Source organism: Vipera ursinii, assembly GCF_947247035.1.
Source record: "Vipera ursinii genome assembly, chromosome: 1".
NCBI lineage: Eukaryota > Metazoa > Chordata > Lepidosauria > Squamata > Viperidae > Vipera > Vipera ursinii.
The window spans coordinates 258,301,227-258,322,700 of NC_139512.1; the positions used below are offsets into that span (position 1 = coordinate 258,301,227).

The following is a 21,474-nucleotide window of genomic DNA, read 5'->3' on the forward strand; positions in this document are numbered from 1 at the left end:
CTGATCCAAAAGTTCTTCCACTTTTTTCTGCCAGCTATCTCTCGCAGCATTTTTTTCTCTCTCCTTTAGCTGCAAGAGTTGTGTCAATGCTGACTTTTTATCTTCTTCATGCTGAAGTCTCAATTCCTCTCTAAGTTTTGTACATTCCTGCCTAAAAAAAAAGAAAAAAAGGCAAAGCTAAAACTTATTCTACTATTTAAAACATTGTAGAAGCCTTGTTGAAATGCACAGTCTTGGTCAAAATATTATTGTATTAAGCTATATATTTGTTCCTTTGAATCGGTTATTGACTCTTGGCGACTACCTGGACTAGTCCCTACAGTTTTCTTCACAAGATTTTCTAAAATGGTTTGCCATCACCTTTGGGTTAAGAGAAAGTGAATGACCCAAAGTCATTCAACAGGCTTCACGCCTAAGACAGGAGTAGAACTCAGGGTCTCCTGGTATCTAGCCAGATGCCTTACCTACTGCATCAAATTGGCTCCTATTTATTAAGATACACATTTCTTTAAGAGAGAAAATAAGTGGAAAAAATACTTGCCGAAGATTTTCTGTCCATTTTATTTCCAGATCACGAGCCATTCTATCAAGTTTTAATTTTTCCTCTTCCCTCATGGTTACAATTATTGCTTCATGGTGTTGTCTCTCCTGGTTTAACTTCCCCTTAATATAAAAAAATCTATAACAATATTATGCTAAGAAATAAAATTAATGCATTTCAAAATGCAGATTTTTAGTATTTTTACATTAACATGGAAATGCTTAGTGTGGCTGCCCCTTTCATACAAAGCAACTCTACATAGCATACAATTAAATAAAACAGCATATAAATAAAATAAAGCATGATAAAGGATAAAATGTAATCGTTAAAATGAGACCATTATAGGAAAAAATAAATATATAAATACCACAGAGAAGGGAAGAATATCAATCATGGTGGAGCTATCTAGGAATGTCTCCAGTTCCCAAATATCCCCAGGCCTGGTGCCATCCCAGATGGCATCCCACCCCAAATGCCAAAATGGCATAGCCCTTGAAAAAGTAGGACCCCAAAGCCTACTGTGCTCCATCCAGCCCTTCACAAACTCTGGACACTAAGATATTCACCACCTCACTTAATTTGCCAAGAGCAGAGATGTATAGTTGGGTATCAGCATACTGATGATACCCCTCTCCATGGTCTTGGATGAGCTCATCCATTGGCTTCATGTAGATATTAGAAGGGAGATCACCAAATCCTGTCTATGATTGTAACAACAGTTTGCAAAATATTGATACGTATATAAGACAGACCTTTACCCACAGCTCAACACTAGCTAAATGAAGCCTAGCTTGACCATCAACTTATGGTCAATTAGCAAAACCACAAGCAGAAGATGAAAGCAACACTTACATTTGCTCCTGCTAGCTGGTACAATGGTATACAGTATCTATTGTAAACCCTGAGGTTGCAAGCAACTGTAGTAGCAAGCATTATTTAATAGACAATTTCCTTTAATTTATCTAACACCCTTTTTAACAAGCTGAAAACCATTGTCATATTAAATAAACTAAATAAAAGATTTCTCCATATATTGTATAGAAGGTCATATGACCACCTGAATTTGCCTAATGGAATGGATACATATAATAGAATTCTGCATTTACCTCAACATTATACAAGGAGTCAGTGGTTTCTCTCAGTTTTGCCTGGGTTAATTCTAATTCTTTTTGCAATATTTCTTGGGTTTCCTGAAGGCTAGAAATGTGCCCTTCTGCAGTACTAAGGCCCTGCTCACTTTTTTTTAAGACATCCTGTAGATGCTCTACCTATAATACAGAAAGAAAATAATGTAAGTTTATTAAAAAAAGAAAGAAATCAGATTTGTATTTGATGAATGTATATTCAGATTCTCAGAAATTATCTTATGTTTTCAGTCATTTTAATATACTGAACCCAAAATTAATTAACTAATTGTTCTTAAAACATGTAAAACAAATGAAGAGATAATATATCTGTAACATTCATTTCCTTTATCCATTTAGAAGAACTAAACACATAAAACATTATGCATATATTAAATGATGCTGGTAATAAATAACATATTTTTTTACCAGCATCATATGTTCTGATAGAAAATACTGTGAAAAGTTGTACCAAGTTCTGAGGGAAGAAATGAGGGAATAATCCACCCCAAAGGAAGTCCAGTGATAATAGTGCCTAGCCAGAAAGCATATAATGTTGACCGTATTTGACAGCAGAAATTAATCTGTAAACTATATGCATGTGCATATATAACACTCAGAATCCAAATCAGTGGTTAATATTATCGCTTGTGGTATTGAATTCCATATGTAAAATAGTATTGAATGGGTAGCCTAATAGTTTTGTTAGTGATCTAAAATTCTAGCGCTAAAAGAACACATTTCTTTCAACGTAGTTTATAAAATATACACCATGAATAAAAAATATATAAAAAAATATTTACAGAATTGTTCTTTTAGCCAGAAAGAAGCAGAATAGAATGAATCCAAGTCTAAAATACCAATTAAGAAAAAACATTAATAATTAAACATAGTTGAATGCATACAGCTTTTTGGTAATATGATTCTGTTGATTCTTACCTCCTGATTGGAGGAAGTCAATTTGGTTGTCAGTTCTTCCCTTAGGCTTGTCAACTGCTGTCGGAGCTGATTCTTCTCATCTTCAAAATGTTGTTTCTCTTTCTCAAATTGCTGCTCCAGCTCCTTAAAAAACAAAACAAAGCAGAAAAATGTTAAGTCTTCTGCTGTTTATTGATTATATTCTTCAAACATATTGTTTAATGACTTTTCCTACACAGTCTCCCATACAATCCAGAAATGGGTTTCAGAGAGCAAATGAATCTAAGGCAGTCCTCTCTAGATAACCTTAAAGCCTAGAAGGATTGGGATGGATAATTCATCAGTCAAGACCACATTACATCTCTGCTGCATGAAGTGCTCTGGCTTCTAGTTTCTTTCTGGATGCAATTCAAAATATTGGTTATCACCTTTAAGGCCCTGTATGGTACAAGACCAGGCTATATGCAGGACTCGCTCTCTCCCTGGTGGTACTTGCCTTTTCTACCAAGTCAAACAGGGCAGGTGAGCTCCTTATCTCTTTCCTCAACTGTTGTCATCTGGTGGACGAGAAAGCACAACATCTCTGTAGAACCTCCTGCCCTGTGGAACATCCTCCCCCATAACCTCTAGCAGACCCCATCCTTCTCTCCTTCTAGAAAGCCTTGAAAAACGGACTCTTCCCTCAAAGGTGATGGTGGAGCCTGAGGAATTCTGGGAATTGAAGTCCATGAGTCATAAAAGGGCCGAGTTTGAAGACCCCTGGACTAAAATAATCTGTGAAGCTGGAAGTTTTCTTGCTGCAAAACATGTGGAACAACTTAAATCTGCTATTACAATTAAAAACAACTCAACATATGTTGTCATAGTAAAACAGGAACAATCATAGCAATTTATTTTTCTCTTACCATTTGCAGTTTCTTTTTTTCCTTGTTAGCATTGTTATGTGCTGCTTCAAGAGCAGTATTATGTTTCCATGCCAACTCCTCCAAAGCCTTGGAATGAACTTCTTTTAGCTGCGTAGTCTCTCCTTCTAGTTTAACTTGCAATTTCATTAGCTCCTTTTCATAATATTCTTGTTGTGTTTCCCTTGCTTCATTTACTCTCTTTAATTTAAACAATACAACTTAGAATCAAAATCAGAGAAATGTCTTTTGGAAACCATATGCTCTTGAGTTCATTACACTTCAGGTGCCATTGTGGTTTTGTCCTATGCATGCAATATCTAAGCTATATCAGTTTAGATATTAATTATGTGGGAATGATAAGGCAATCAAGCCTTCAGATTCTCTCCTTCAGCTGACCTGAACACAGGAGCTCACTTAATATAGCAGAACTAGATATCTAGTTCTTTATTACACATTTAAACAGCCCTCAGCTTAAATGAGGATGCAAGCCTTTCGTATTCTATAGTATTTATTTATTTATTTATTTTTATTACATTTATATCCCACCCTTCTCCGAAGACTCAGGGCGGCTTACAAGCTTAGCAGTAGCCTTCATTCTATGTATATGCCTGCTTGTTAGGGCTTTCACACACACCCCAAGCGGCATTATTACAAAGTCAGCTTATTGCCCCCAACAATCTGGGTCCTCATTTTACCTACCTCGGAAGGATGGAAGGCTGAGTCAACCTTGAGCCTGGTGGGATGCAAACCTGCACTAATTGCAGGCAGCTGGTGTTACTTAAGAAGGCATTAGCCCACTGCTCCACCAAGGCTCTGTTATCTACATTAATCCCTTATCTCAAAAGGCAACTTCTACAAATTTGACTGACTCCAACTAAATTTCATATTTCTGTGTGTGTTATATATACAGTATATATACAGTATACACATATATACTGTGTGTATAAATCTGGCACTTTTTTCCTGCCTTTTCCACATATTAATGAAACCTTATTTCTCTCATTTAATGGAAGGTAGTGGTTATCGGCATATTTAACATCCTTGTCCTCATTAACTAGAACTCCCAAAATATTTTTAACAGCTTGTAGATTAATCAGTTATGCAATAGCAGTTGTATGTTATACCAGATGTTGAGTATTAAGAAACTGGTAATGAATGCCTTGTACAACTAATGCTTACAATAATGAAATAGCTTGACTTGTATAATATGTTGTGCAAGCAGACTTCAAGATACTAGTTCTTATGATCAATTGCTTTTATGCAATTGAAGTGACACTTTTGAATATTAAGGTTTTTAAAAAAAAACCATGGAGGCCATTCAAAGAGAGAGAACAATACTTTTCATATTTACATAAAATCTACACAGTATGAGTTTTCATTTGTAACCCACCCATGAATATTTTACCTTCTCCAGTATAAGAAGCTGCTGCCTTTGTCTTTCATCTAGACTTTGTGTTTTACTGTGTAACACATTTCTTTCCTCTTCCAGCTGAGACAATTTCTCCTTTAATCTGGATTTTTCTGATTCCAAATCAGATATTGTAACTTCCTGAGTCATTTGAGTAGCTTGGAGCATTCCAACATGACCTGTAAGAATGAAGCATTAAGTATTTCTGGAATATTAATGTTTGTACTTGAATGGCTTCTCATACTGGCCTGGTTCACATTATGTATCAAGCTACGGTATATTGTGGCTGGTTTTAATTTACTTGGTTGTAAGAATATAAACCACAGATGATAACTCTAGGTATTTTATGAATCCAGGCATTAATTTATTCAGTAAACAATGGTTATACAGACTTTGGCATAATCCCACTCATTATGGGGACAAATTTGAAACAAGAGATATTCTGGAATGCCTCACTATAATATCATACAATGTTAGACTTGATTCATTGACCAGAAGTACAATACTAGGCAGGCTGAAATCTGGAGGAAGGATACTTTGCTCCTTTTTGTACATATTTTCATGGTTTAGCTCCTGATCTCCTACTATGATGCTACTTGTTTCATAATAAGAGAATTAGTGAATAAAGCTTCTCATAAACACAGATGTTTTAAAAAAGAATTAATTCTAGTTACAATACCATATTATCTGAGACAAAATTGCAATCAGATACATGTAAAAGCAAAAAATATTTCAGTTCACCTTCCACCAGCACTATCCCAACTCCACAAAGTATTTCTATGATGTTATCACATTGACCCTCCATGATTTCAAGTTGAATTGTTTGTCTTAAATTAGACAAGAAATATATACAGACTGCCTGATTTTTTGTACCTTTAAAATGTTTGAATCATACTTATTTATAATATATGGATTTACATCTTTTATTATAGACATTTATTTTTTCTACAATGTTACTATTAAGCAGTTTTTCAACATATTAATAAATAAGTAACTGAAAGTAACTATATATATTGTGAAAAATATATATTTTGCTATTACTTGCTAAATAAAATTGTGTTAGCTGGATAGGAGATAGAAATGCTTATCTTTATAATATACTGCTTATTTATTAGTTTTCCCATACAATGCAAACCAAACTCTGCTCAAAAAATGTTGTAAAAGTAAGGTACTATCAGAAAGACATATTTCTCTGGTTTGTTATATACCACACTTTTTTAAAAAAAAATCAATGTCTATATAATTGGAAACACATTAAGGCAGGGATGTCAAACTACAGGCCTGTGTCATGCTGAAACCATGCCCACCCCATTGCCGGCAATGGAAAAAAAGTCACAATACGTTGCGACATGTCACGTGACATTGCGAGTTTGACATCCCTGCATTAAGGCATCAAGAGTTTTAGTTTCATTTTTAGAAAAATTGTGTCAAAATGACTATTTTTTCAGAATTTAAGTGTAATGAGGTAGCTATCTTAAGCAGCTGATCCTAGGAAACAGTGGTGAGATGCTGAAACACGGATCTACGGACATTTTGCCGACATTATGCATCATCTGAATTCCCCTTGTTTCCTCAGTTGGGGTGGAATACAGTGTCTATTTCCAATATCTTCAACTGTCAAAACAAATAAAATAGAGAAATGCCCAATATAACAAATTAAGGGTAAAAAGGTAAAGGATCCTTTACTCCAAGCATGTCAAACTTGCGATGTCATGTGACATATCACGACTTTTTCCCCATTGCCAGCAATGGGGTGGGCGCAGTTTCGTCATGACGCATCCAGCCCTCGGGCCAGCAGTTTGACATGCCTGCTTTACTCAATTACTTAAGACAAAGGTTGAAAACCTGTGCTCCTTCACATGTTAATAATACTCATAATCTGCCAGTTCTAGTTTTGTTAGCTGGAACAGATGAGAGCAGTATCCAACACCAACAATATTAGCTGAGTGATGTGCAGAGCTAATAAAGAACAAAACACTACGGTGTGTGACTACAGCAAAATTCATAATGAACCTTATAGTTTTTCACATAAGAAGTCAGATGTGGAATAATAATTTGAACAAAACACGATATATCATTTCATGTACAAAATAACAGGTATCCCAAATCCAAACAGTTTAAAAAAGAGAACTAGGCCATTGTAATAGTCAGATGATAGATACTAAGTCATAATTATTTTAGCTGGGATATTTTTGTTCAAATGGACTCTTTAAATATTCATTTTTGCATGTTATATTTAAATCAACTACACTTAATTCTTAGTTCTTCATAACACATTTTATAAGTATTTTGTAATATTCAAACTATAAAATATTTCCAGAAAAACATGAAAAACAATTCCATGGGCTTACAATTCATGAGATTTAACTGTCAGTCCACGCTTCCCTAAATTAATATTGCCAACATTTCTGTAGGGAAGACATTGGCTAAGTAAGGCTTATGTCATAAGACTGCAATCATCTGCATATTTGTTAGCAGTTAGCCTTACTGAATAATGAGCCCTACAGATTCTGCTGGATCTGATATTTTGCCTAAGCCAGGGGTGTCAAACTGCCGGCCCGCGGGCCAGATGCATCACGACAAAACCGTGCCCACCCCATTGCCGGCAATGGGGAAAAAGCTCCGATACGTTGTGCGATGTCATGTGACGTCGCGAGTTTGACATGTCTGGCCTAAGCAATGAAAACACAGACTGAAAAAAATAAAATTATTTTTTAATAAAAATAAGAAATAAAGATACTTTTGTATGAAAAAGTTAGCATTTGTCTTATGCATCAAATGTTATCTAGAAATAAACATTCTAACAACAATAACTTAAAATGGATTATATACAAAGTAATAGAAACATACACACATACTAGCTTTTAGCACTAGGTCTGTGGCTTGTTGTTGTAAGCGCTCTCTTGCAGCTGCTAACTCAATTTCAACCTCCTTGTGTTTGCTTAACAATGACATTTCCTCTTCTTTGACATCATCTAGTTGTTTTTGAAGAGCCTAAGAGAACAGAGAAAATTATTAAAAATGTATTGTAAATCTAAAAGTTGAACATAGAGGGATATTACCAATATACAGAACAAATATTCTGTTAACCTCCTTGTTTATGTATATTTGCATTCATTTTGTCAGTTCTGAAATTTTCATAAGTTCTATATGACTTTTGTACAGAAGTCAGACAAACATATGCCTACACTTTCACTTTTGGTAACAAAGATATTCTGGTAAATGTGCATGACTTACATTATTCACAATAGAACATAATCATCTGTGATTAATTAGTGAAGAATGAGTGCATATGTACTATATAGTGAATTGGACCTAAGAACTATGATTAAAAGTAAAACATTTAATAGCACTATTCTGCATCAAATTGAAAAATACATTATGTCAATTCTAAAGTAGTTGCTATGTTTAACGTTAGGCCAGAGATTATGCAAGATTTTATTTAAATGCTTATTCAAATAGAAGAAAAACTGGATTTATTTCATTTTTATGATATTGCCTTTTAGAGGAATATTTTCTTCAAATCTGGGCTGTTCTAGTCATAAAAACCTGTAAGAGGGCCATTTAAAATAAAATATTGTGTGGAATATGATAAATGTCCCTCCACTAGCAAACTAATTTCATATGCAAAAGAAGGGAAAAAAGTTTTTTAACAGTTTTCCACCTTTCTGTGTAGCCCTACTCAATCTCTTACACAGAATAATCTCATCCACTGCAAAGCAGATAGATACAAAGGTAGGATAAATTGCTGAAAATACAGCAATTTTATTCTACTGACAGAATAAAAAGTTGTATTACACTTTGTAATTGTAATATAAAATTTTATAATTTTATCATTATATTATAAAAGAAATACACTGAAAGAGTAAATTATAAAGAGATTAATTAATATCAAAATTCCAAAAGCTGTTGGATAAATCAAATAGGTTCATTATTTATTTTATTTATTTATTTTAATTCCATTTATATCCCGCCCTTCTCCGAAGACTCAGGGCGGCTTACAAGCTTAGCAGTAGCCTTCATTCATTAAAATAGAATTCCTTGAAACAGAATTCCAGAGTCTTTGTGAAGTGTCAAAAAGGCCTCATATAATACAGTTACTAAGTAATGATATATTTAAAAAAAATTCTAAGGATATTTTGACAAGTTATACTAAATATTCCAATAATATTGTAGATAGGTTAGCATCTGTAATTTTGCCCAAAGGAAAAACTCATTTAAAATTTGAAATAAATGTTAATTTGGATAGATATTAATGTCCATTAAAAATGAAAATCTATTAAAAGAACTCATGACAATTTAAAATGCAGCTTAGAAGCAAGATTGAAACCAATTAATAAATATGTTACTGGGTACAAATCAGTAACCAGTCAATCAGTCAAAATATTGTTTTGATCATTTCTTCAGGCTGTGTTAGATGACAACAAGGTAAAACTTGTAAGTGCTTAAAATGCAAGATGAGAGTGAAAATACCATTGGGCAAAAATTAACATTTAGCACAATATTCTTTCCCACATTTCTAAGTACAAAATACTTAAAATGGCTCAATATTGTACAAAGAAAAGGAAATGAACTATGTAGATAAATAGCAAAAGGACTTAGACTTATATACTGCCTGATAATGCTTTACTCACACACTGGGTGGTTTACAAAGTCAGCATATTGTCCCTAACAATCTGAGTCCTCATTTTACCAACCTCAAAAGGATAGAAGGCTTGAGCCCCGTCAGGTTCAAACTCCAGGTTGTGGGCAGAGTTTGCCTGCAATACTGCATTCTAACCACTGCACTATCAGAACTCCTTATTTTAAAATAAACTATACAGGCAGTTCTTGACTACGACCATTCGTTTAACAATAGTTCAAAATTACAATGGTCTTGGAAAAAGTGACCTACAACCTGTCCTAGAAGTTATGACCATCGCACCACCCCTGTGGTCATGTAGCACAACCATTTACGATGGTTGCAGGTCTTGCTGTCATGTGATCACAATTTGCAATCTTCTCAACCTGGTTCCAACAAGCAAAGTCAATTGCTGAAGTTGGATTTACTTACTTGACTGTGTGACACAAAGAATCAGAACCATGCATTAAATTGCAGTTCAACCTTTATTGCTCAAGGCTACACACAAGAATCTAGCCAACAAAATTCAACACTAAATTGGCACCAGATAACAATCAGCACCAGATAACAATCAATGAATTCAAGAGGGATTAAATTTAGGCTGTTTGTGGGAATGTAATGACTCTAGGAGGATGATTCGTTTAACCACCTCCCCCAGCTTTGCCTGCTCTTCTCCTATTATGATTCACTTAACAACCAAGTGATTCATTAATTACCATAGTAGTTTCCTGATTCACTTAATAACTGTGATAAAAATGGTCATAGAATCAGGTCTGGTCACATAATGACTCCCTTTATGACTGCACCAACTTATGACAGAATTTCCAAACCCAAATCTGGTCATAAGTTGAACACTATCTTTATACATATTCTATATCATAGCAATAACAATGCAAACAGGCTCAGAGACCACTCAAAGGACCTCAGTTATGGGTAAGTTATAGTTAGGGAACCTGTATGTGCTGGAATTTCAAGTAGCTATTTATTTCTTTATAGCCTATATTTTCCCTAGGTGTCAGGTCCAAATAACCAAGGAGTTACTTCTAAATAATTTCTTTATTATTGCTTGCCTAAAAACAAATTTTTGCCAGATGAAAACAACTATCTGCAATAACCAAAACATACTATGTGAATCCCCTTCATTGATTACTGCCTTGTCGTGGCGAAGGGGCTTGCGTGTGAAGAAGGAGAGTGCAAAAGTTGGGTTGAAACTAAACATTAAGAAAACCAAGATCATGGCATCCGGCCCTCTCAATTCCTGACAAATAGATGGGGAAGAAACGGAGGTAGTGACAGATTTTATTTTTCTGGGCTTCAAGATCACCGCAGACGGGGACTGCAGCCAAGAAATTAAAAGACGCTCCTGGGGAGGAAAGCCATGGCAAATCTAGACAGCACACTAAAAAGCAGACGCATCACCCTGCCAACAAAAGTGCATATAGTCAAGGCCATGGTCTTCCCAGTTGCAATGTATGGCTGTGAAAGTTGGACCATAAGAAAGGCTGAGCACCAAAGAATTGAGGCCTTTGAACTATGGTGCTGGAGAAGACTCCTGCGAGTCCCTTGGACTGCAAGGTGATCAAACCGGTCAATCCTAGAGGAGATCAACCCTGACTGGTCTTTAGAAGGCCAGATCCTGAAGTTGAAACTCAAATACTTTGGCCACCTGATGAGAAGGAAGGACTCACTGGAGAAGAGCCTAATGCCGGGAAAGGTTGAGGGCAAGAGAAGAAGGGGACGACAGAGAATGAGGTGGCTGGATAGAGTCACTGAAGCAGTAGGCGTGAGCCTAAATGGACTCCAGAAGATGGTAGAGGACAGGAAGGCCTGGAGGAACATTGTCCATGGGGTCGCGATGGGTCGGACATGACTTTGCAACTAACAACAACTCTCTGAATTACTAGGGAAGGTCTGACCTTGCTCTCTAACTACCTACCAGATATTCCAAATTCTGCTGTCTCTTTGCCCTCTGGGAAAGAGCTCTTGCCTTTTGTGACTCCTGACTACACTTCTACATCTCATGGCAATATACAGGGGAATTTATTCTGTGAGCAAGTTGTCTGCCAGGGAATGAGATGCTAAAATCACTCAATAAATTAAAAGAATTTAATTCTTAAAATGTGATGAAATATTAGTAACTGAACTACAGGAAATAGAAATGCAATTAATGATTTAATTAATAAATACTACGGCTGTTTAGGGCTTTAGATTTGAAGGCAAACAGGTATCCTGGAATATGCATGGTCCTCATTTAGATCTGTCTGCAAGTCTTAAATGAAATGCATCATTTTCCAGGATTCTGTAGCTACAGTCATATGATTTTCGGGGGGAAAGGCAGTAGCTTTAAAAAGTTGAGAAAGATAGGTAATGTAAAAAATAAGCAATGTGGATCTCTAAAAACAGAGTTTTAAATTTAGGGATAGGAAAAGAAAAAAAAAGTGATTTTCAATATTATTGGTACAAAATAGTTAATACAGATAAATTATTCCTCCCCTTTGTGGCCATTTGTGCATACATACACATTTTCAAGGTATAAAAGGTATACAATGTGAACCTATTATAAACCAAAGAAATTAAAGGTATGAAATAAGAAAAAGGAGAGCAAATATAGCTAAACCTAGTATATGACTTTACTATACTACTCCATATCTTTCTCTCCTTGCAAACCATTCTTGCTTTTATCTTGATTTTACACTGCCTAATACTCTGCACTTTGTTCTGTAACTTCTTACCCTTTTTTCAGAATTTCCTCAACTCCATCCAGCCATGACTTTTTCAGTTTTCCTCTATTTCTAATTCAGTCGCTCCTTCCTCATCAGCCAGTGTGATTGTGGGATAGTGCTAGGGAGACCCATCTTCAAACACAGCAGGCCTGACTTTTGGAAATTCAGTGTCTATTTCTACTGCATCCAAATTATTTTTATACTTTTCCCGACACGCTTAGCTCTTTCTACTATATAACAAAGTGGGGTGTTTGCATACGATTATATGCAGTCATTTTCACTTCTTTCAATATTAATATATATTATTTTCAGAAGAGAAAAAAACACTATCCATTGTTTCCCCTATCATTTGCATGTAAAATTTCTCCATCTTTACTAAATATTCTACTATATATATGTGTGTTTGTGTGTGTATGTATATATATATATGTATGTATGTGTATATATATATATGTGTATGTATGTGTATATACACACACACACACACACACACACACACACATCTACTTGATATATTTTTATTTATATACAATTCACTATAGCTCTTTTTTCCTATCAAATATAGCATCCTTGGTCTTTGATATACTGATTTTTACATGCATACTATTTATTGCATTTAAAAATCTATTTAGCTTTTTAGATTTCAACCAACATGGAACAATCTGCATACCAAAATACAAATTCATATTTACACAATTAATAATCTCACCACAAACATTCATTATATATTTTATCCACAAATCCATTAAATAAACAAAAAACACTAAACATCCTTGTCTTACTTTGTTGGCTAGTACTGAACCATTTGCAAAATATTATTTTTATACCTGTTATTTTTAGTGCATTCAGCAATCAATGGCTGATTCTGTATTCATGTAATATTGCCACAATTCAAGCCTATTGACTGCATCATATGCTTTCTCTAAATCAACAAATGTACATAAACTTTCTCTTATTCATGCATTTCTGAGTATCTTTCTAAAGAGCAAAAATCTAGTCTACACACACTGCCTACACATCACATTAGTCTACATATCCTAGACACAGTGTACTTCACAGCTTTTACCCATTGTCACATTTTGTAACTTTCAATCATAATTCTTCCAAGCATCTTTCCAGTTAGCCTTAATAAAATCTGCTGTTTTCTTTTGTATTAGTGAACTATGAACAGCCTTCCTCCAATTGTCAGGTACAGATACAAACTGTACATCTTTAGAAAAATCACAAGTCATTCCATAAACACAACACATCCATATTGTAACTTTTATCCAATTTGGTATTTAGTGTTTTTATTTGGTAAGCATTTTCAGTTCCATTCTTCAACATGCCATTATTATTTCCATAAAAAATATCTATTTCAAGAAAAATTAGGAAAAGATATGGATAATACAATTACAACCTTAATTTTAACAATAAAATAATATTTTGATCTGGGCAAATGTGCATATGTATGTGTATATATAGATACACTAACATTTCAACTTCCATCAGAGAAGATGCCCATGGAAGACTTCAGCACATAAAGGAAAATGTGGAATACACAATACATGCAATAAATAACAATGATTACATAAAAGTTTCAGATGTAGTGAGGAAAAATCTACTTCACTTAGCGTAGAGAAATATGACTTTCCCCACTTGCTTTCTTCCACTGCGGCCTCTTAGGCCACTCCTTTAGCTCAGTAGATGTTATAAAACAGAACAGAATGTTTATTGGCTCCTGCAGGGAAGGGAAAGGATATTAGAACCAAAATTGCTTCGGCAATGAGCTCTAAAAATCTAAGCCATTAATTTTAATAGAACACTATTTCAGTTGCCTTTGGCCTTCACTATTAGAAGAAAAGCTGCTGCAGTTTTAATACAGAAAAGCAAACTTTGTCACAGGTCTAAATAAAATAGGAAGAAATTACTTGGTCTGTCCGTCTATTGCAGGTAAACTAATCTGATTTTATAGCCAGCTGAGCAACATGAAACTTCATCAACATCATTCTAACAACTGTATTTATTTATTATTAAAGAAATAGCATAAGAATAATCATCTCACCTGTGCACTGTTTTCTGAGGTACTCAGAGCCACTTGAAGTTTCTGGCATTTTTCTCGAAGAGCCCCTGCTTCATCCTGAGCCATTTGCAACTCAGTTTTAAGCTTCCCCAGATTTTTTCGTATAACTGATTCTTGACTCTGAAATTCCTTTCTTAGTTCTACTTCTTTTTCTTTGCAGGATTTCAGGCTTTCAGCTGTAAACAATTGTGATCTTTTCATAGTATCAAGTTCATGTTCATAGAAAGATTGAGCTTTGCTGAGTTTACCTTCATACTCGTCAATAAGTTTTTTTCTTTCTATTCTTAGCTCTTCTATTTGAGCATTCAAATGTTCCACATCCTGCCTATGCAATTCTTCTATTTTTTCCTGACCTTTGCTTAAAGTAACATTTTGATTTTGATGTGTCTTCATAAGTTCTTGGACCTCAAGTCTATGTGCAGCTTTCAGCTCTTCAAGAGCTGAACGTTTATCTTTCTCAAATTGTAACTGCAGTTGTATAAAACTTCGTAATCTTTCCTCAAATTTCTTTCTAATTTCTTCCACTTCACGTGACATAGTTACAACACGCTGGACATGCTGAGCTTCTGCACAGAGTTGCATATCCTCAACTCTGTCCTTATAAGCCTCAAATTCAGTTAAGGCTTGATGCTTCATCTTTTTGTGGTCTTCTAAAGACTCTTCTAAAACCTGGATTTTTCTTTTTAGATCCATTTCTTCAGAAACTTTACTCTTATATTGCAAAATCTTTTCTCTGGTTTCTGCAAGAATTTGTTGAATTTCTTCTTCGTGAGCATCCTTGAGCGCTTGCATAGCAGCTTCATGTTCATCATTTTTTGTGTTCAAAGCATATATTACCTGTATATATGAATATATAAAAATATATTTTCTTATAAACTATTTGAAAACAATACAATGTGAGAAATTGTATGGTGAAGTTCAGAATAACACAAAATATATTAATACACAACAAGATTAATGACTATTTTCTAATTAAAATATCACGGGCAGCAAAATTAACTATGTTAAAATGTAATATATTAAATATGTGGTATTGTTTCCTACGTCTGTGTGCTACAGCTGCTAAATTACACATACATTGAGAAAGCACATTTAAGCCTATGTATGTACTTAAACTAGAAAGAAAGCAAAAAAAAAAAAAAGCATTTTCCATAGATCAGGTCTGGGACAGAGACTGGCCAGAAGTCAAGACCGAGACTTTTCTATGATGCAAAATCCTGTGAATTACCTAAACAGAAAACTAACAATTGAACGTTACATATTTATCTTTTTATCTGGCCATCTGATTTCGAAATGACTCTGAAGGACCTGCAACTAAGAACTATTATATGCACCAAAAAACATATAAAAGATACCACAGACTGGAAGAGCAATGTATCCAAAGCAAAACCAAAATAAAATGAACAGGCAAAGAAAGAAAAGACAATCATCTTGTCTCCAACATCTGGGAGAACAAGGTTTTGAATAGTTTCCTTGAACAACATAACGGGGAGGGGGAGACACACAGATCTCTGGGGGAGGAGGTGTTACTCCATAGGGCAGGAACTGTAGCTGTGTTGGTGCATGTACTGAGTTCCACAAAATGACAGTTTGTGTTATTTAATTGACAGGACCTGAGAGCATCTACCTTGCTAGACTGAACAAGTGGGCAGAGATGACTGGAACTAGGTGGTTCCTCATATAGCCAGGCCCTATACCTTCAGGGGCTTCAAAGGTGATAACCACTATCCTGAATTGCACCCAGGAGCCGAAAAATGTAGCCACTCAATCTTGTAAGGATGGATCACAAGTCTGTTCCTGCATTTCTCCTCTGGCAACATATAATCATACCAACCTAATAAAATACTTGGTTTCTCAGTCTTCAGAGGCATCAATTACCATGTTTATTACATCTCATCCTTCTGCCACAAGGCTTCAGATAATTTAATATTATAACAGATGATATAAGTAAACCTATAGAATACTACATCAACTTGCCAAGAACATTCAGTGTACTTCCTGCAGGAGAATAATATAACCCAAGAGGGCCACTTGCACTTTATTTACAACTCAAACAGCCACTGCCCCATTCCTCAAGGTTGTGTAAAATTGGTAAATCCAGTGGAAAGACTGGTGTTTATTAGCCCTGTTAGTCTCTGATCAGTGATGTTTCTAGGTCTTCGTCACATTTTTATTTTATTTTTTTATTTTAATTCCATTTATATCCCGCCCTTCTCCGAAGACTCATGGCGGCTTACAAGCTTAGCAGTAGCCTTCATTCTATGTATATTATATATTAATATGTATATTAATATATAATATACATATTAATATGTTAATATATATATATATAATATTATATATATATATATATATATATATATATATATATATATATATATATAACATATATAATATATATATAACATATTAATATGTTAATATATATATATTAATATGTTAATATGTATATTCATATTAACAAAATTATGAGAGAGAATGAATGAAAGAGCAATTTAAATTGGGAACAGTGGAGTAAAGGGGTATGTGCCCAAATACCCATATCTGACATAGTGGTTTATATTTTTTAAATCAGAAAAATGAATCATATTGTAGATATGCATCACAATATCCACAGATGAAAATACATAGTGAAAATCTATTTTAACAGACTGCTACTCCTCACTTAATAACCCTAACTGGGACTGGCAAACCTACTATTAAGCAAAATGGTCACTAAACGGGAAACCACATGACAATGATTGTATTTTTTTGGTTGGAAAGAGACAAGACTAGTTAATTTATAATTAAGGTCTGTGAGTTATAGAATCAAACTATAATACTGAGGTTCTCTTGCATAAAAAGATTTTCTCCTTTCTTACCCAACTGCAGTGAGTGTGGGGTCTACTACCTATTTATATGCATTAACCTGCCTTACCAGCTTTGGTGGGGATGTAGTTTCCTCCATGGTGGTTCTTACATTCTTGTTTTCTGCTTGACTGTTTGTCTGGTGCTAATCTCAGTTTATCTGAATGTTAGCTGCTGAAGGAGATGTGTACTAGTCTTTTTGTTTCTTTCCTAGTGTTTGTTATTGTCTCTTTTGAATAATGTGTAAAGGTAAAGAACTCCTTTGTCCAGTCATGTCCAACTCTAGGGGGTGGTCCTCATCCCCATTTCTTAACCGAGGAAGCAAAAGTTGTCCAAAGACATTTCCCTGGCAATGTGGTCAGCATGACTATACACCAAGGTGCACAGAATGCTGTTACCTTCCCACCAAAGTAGTATCTATTTATCTACTCACATTTCCATGCTTTTGAACTGCTAAGTGGGCAGGAGCTGGGCAGGTAATAGGAGCTCACCCCATTGTGCAGCACTCAAAACCCAATCTTTAATGGCTGAAACATCAATCCCCCCCATGATGTGAATAGTATGTAAATGTGCCTTATCTCTATGCAGCTATTAATGGTTCATTTGTGTGAATGCCAAGCTTCTGGGAATTCTCTAGCATTTTTGGATTTGGCTTCATCTAAGATGCTAATAATTTCCCACTTGAAACTATAGTAGAACATGTCCAAGTTATATTAAGATTTTTATATTGCTCTGTTAGTTTTATATTCCTTTATGCTTCTACTTGCTTGCATACAACAAGAAAATGAAATCCAAAATTAAATGCAGAGTGACTTCATATATTTCTGAAATATCTATACCTACATATTTATATCTATATCTATAGGTAGTCCTCAATTAACAATCATTGGTTTAGTGACTGTTCAAAGTTAAAACAGCACTGAAAAAAGTGGCATGACCGTTGCAGCTTCCCCATGGTCACATGATCAAAATTCGGATACTTGGCAACTGGCATGCATTGATAATGGTTGCAATGTCCCAGGGTCATGTGATCATTTTTGTGACCTTCTGACAAGCAAAGTCAATGGGGAAGCCAGATTCACTTAACAAGCATGTTACTCACTTAATAACTGTATTGCTTATCAATGGAAATTTTGAGCTCAGTTGTGGTCATAAGTCAAGGATTACCTGTAACTATATCTATTTCTAGCTAATAACAAGCAATATATATTTCTCATTATTTCTTTAAAATTACTTTAGTCTAATAATGTCAACCACTATGAGGCTGGCAAGCTTAAAAAATAAGAACTACATGGATTCTGTTCTTTTTTCCGGGTAGGTAATCTAACAGAATTGTGAAGGCTACAGAAGTAATTCATCCACATAACATATATACATAAAGCAGAACTATTCTCAATTTCTTTTCCATTCTATCCCCTCTCCCCCATGGTTCTTGTTTCATGGACCTATTTTCTCCTTAACAATCTTATCACTGCCAAGTATTCCATCACAAATAAAGATACACCAAGAAAATATTCTAACTGCATTTTAAAGGCATTTAGAACTATTTCTGTCTCTTGACTTTTAATTGGTGGAGGGTGGAAAAATTCAAAGCTACTGTAAATGAAAGATTAGAATAGCAATTAAAGTATCCTATGAAAGAGGATTACTTCATGGATTACTGCCTTGTCGTGGCGAAGGGGCTTGCGTAATTCAATGAAGCAATGAGCTATGCCGTGCAGGGCCACCCAAGGTGGACAGGACATAGGAGAGAGTTCTGACAAAACGTGATCCACTGGAGAAGGAAATGGCAACCCACTCCAGTATCTTTGCCATGAAAACCCTATGGACAGTACCAAAAGGCAATACGATATGACGCTGGAAGTTGAGCCCCTCAGGTCGGAAGGCGTCCAATATGCTAGTGGGGAAGAGCAGAGGGCTAGTACTAGTAGCGCCAGAAAGAATGAAGCGACTGGGCGAAAGCCGAAAGGACGCTCAGCTGTGGATGTGTCTGGTGGTGAAAGGAAAGTCCGATGCTGTAAAGATTTTTTCTCCATAGGAACCTGGAATGTAAGATCCACGAATCAAGGCAAGCTGGATGTGGTCAAACAAGAGATGACAAGACTGAACATCGACATCTTAGGTATCAGAGAACTAAAATGGACAGGAATGGGTGAATTTAATTCAGATGACCATCAGGTATACTACTGTGGGCAAGAATCCCTCAGAAGAAATGGAGTAGCCTGCATAGTCAATAAAAGAGTAGGAAAAGCAATACTGGGATACAATCCTCAAAATGACAGAATGATCTCAGTTCGAATCCAAGGCAAACCATTCAATATCATAGTAGTCCAAGTCTATGCCCCAATCACCAGTGCTGAAGAGGATGAAATTGACCAGTTCTATGAAGCCCTACAGCACCTTATAGAACTAACACCAAAAAATGATGTCCTTATCATCATGGGGGATTGGAATGCTAAAGTAGGAAGCCAAAAGATAACTGGAATAACAGGCAAGTTTGGCCTTGGAGTACAAAATGAAGCAGGGCACAGGCTGATAGAATTTTGTCAAGAGAATACGATGGTGATAGCAAACACTCTTTTCCAACAAACCAAGAGACGGCTCTACACATGGACATCACCAGATGGTCAACACAGAAATCAGATTGACTATATGCTCTGCAGCCAAAGATGGAGAAGCTCTATACAGTCAGTAAAAACAAGACCAGGAGCTGACTGTGGCTCAGACCATGAGCTTCTCATTGCAAAGTTTAGGCTTAAACTGAAGAAAGTAGGGAAAAGCACTAAGCCGCTCAGGTATGAATTAAATCATATCCCTGTTGAATATACAGTAGAGGTGACAAATAGATTTAAGGAATTAGATCTGATAGACAGAGTGCCTGAAGAACTATGGACAGAGGTTCACAACATTGTACAACATGTAGCAACCAAAACCATTCCAAAGAAAAAGAAATGCAAGAAAGCAAAATGGCTGTCTGAGGAAGCTTTGCAAATAGCTGAGGAAAGGAGGGAAGTGAAAGGCAAGGGAGAAAAAGAAAGATACGCCCAATTGAATGCAGAATTCCAGAGAATAGCTAGAAGAGATAAGAATGCCTTCTTAAATGAACTGTGCAAAGAAATAGAAGAAAACAATAGGGAGGACCAGAGATCTTTTCAAGAAAATTGGAGAGATGAAGGGAACGTTTAATGCAAAAATGGGCATGATAAAGGACCAAAATGGCAGGGACCTAACAGAGGCAGAAGAGATTAAGAAGATGTGGCAAAATTACACAGAAGAACTATACAAGAATGAGCTTAACGTCCCTGATAATCTCAATGAGGTGGTCACTGACCTCGAGCCAGACATCCTAGAATGTGAAGTGAAGTGGGCCTTAGAAAAGCTGAGCAACAACAAAGCTAGTGGAGGTGACAATATTCCAGCTGAACTATTCAAAATCTTACAAGACAATGCAGTAAAAGTGCTACACTCAATTTGCCAGCAAATTTGGAAAACTCAACAGTGGCCACAGGATTGGAAAAGATCAGTTTACATTCCAATTCCAAAGAAAGGCAGTGCCAAAGAATGTTCAAACTATCGCTAGTAAAGTTATGCTTAAAATCCTACAAGCTAGACTTCAGCAGTATGTGGATCAAGAACTACCAGAAGTACAGGCAGGATTTCGAAGAGGCAGAAGAACTAGAGATCAAATTGCAACATACGCTGGATCATGGAGAAAGCTAGGGAGTTCCAGAAAAACATCTACTTCTGCTTCATTGACTATGCTAAAGCCTTTGATTGTGTGTATCACAACAAACTGTGGCAAGTTCTTAAAGAGATGGGAGTACCAGACCATCTTATTTGTCTCTTGAGAAACCTATATGCGGGTCAAGAAGCAACAGTGAAAACCAGACACGGAACCACTGATTGGTTCAAAATTGGGAAAGGAGTCCGGCAAGGCTGTATACTGTCGCCCTGCCTATTTAACTTATATGCAGAGCACATCATGAGAAAGGCAGGGCTAGATGAATGAAAAGTTGGAATATGCTGGGAGAAATATCAACAACTTAAGATATGCAGATGATACCACTCTAATGGCAGAAAGTGAAGAAGAACTAAAGAGCCTCTTGTTGCAAGTGAAGGAGAGTGCAAAGGTTGGGTTGAAACTTAACATTAAGAAAACTAAGATCATGGCATCTGGCCCTCTCAACTCCTGTCAAATAGATGGGGAAGAAATGGAGGTAGTGACAGATTTTATTTTCCTGGGCTCCAAGATCACTGCAGATGGGGACTGTAGCCAAGAAATTAAAAGACGCTTGCTCCTCGGGAGGAAAGCCATGGCAAATCTA

At 35.7% G+C, this 21,474-nt stretch overlaps 1 protein-coding gene across 1 annotated transcript in view; it reads right to left on the reverse strand.

Annotated features, from left to right (window-relative positions):
• Positions 1-21,474, reverse strand: part of FAM184A (family with sequence similarity 184 member A) — a 53,993-nt gene that overhangs the window by 26,123 nt on the left and 6,396 nt on the right. The window contains exons 2-9 of the mRNA XM_083368801.1: positions 14,285-15,139; positions 7,755-7,890; positions 4,894-5,075; positions 3,489-3,686; positions 2,605-2,727; positions 1,648-1,809; positions 538-663; positions 1-147 (exon numbers count right to left, since the gene is read on the reverse strand). Of these exons, the coding sequence (XP_083224927.1) occupies positions 1-147; positions 538-663; positions 1,648-1,809; positions 2,605-2,727; positions 3,489-3,686; positions 4,894-5,075; positions 7,755-7,890; positions 14,285-15,139 (1,929 nt within the window). The remainder of the gene's footprint in view (positions 148-537; positions 664-1,647; positions 1,810-2,604; positions 2,728-3,488; positions 3,687-4,893; positions 5,076-7,754; positions 7,891-14,284; positions 15,140-21,474) is intronic.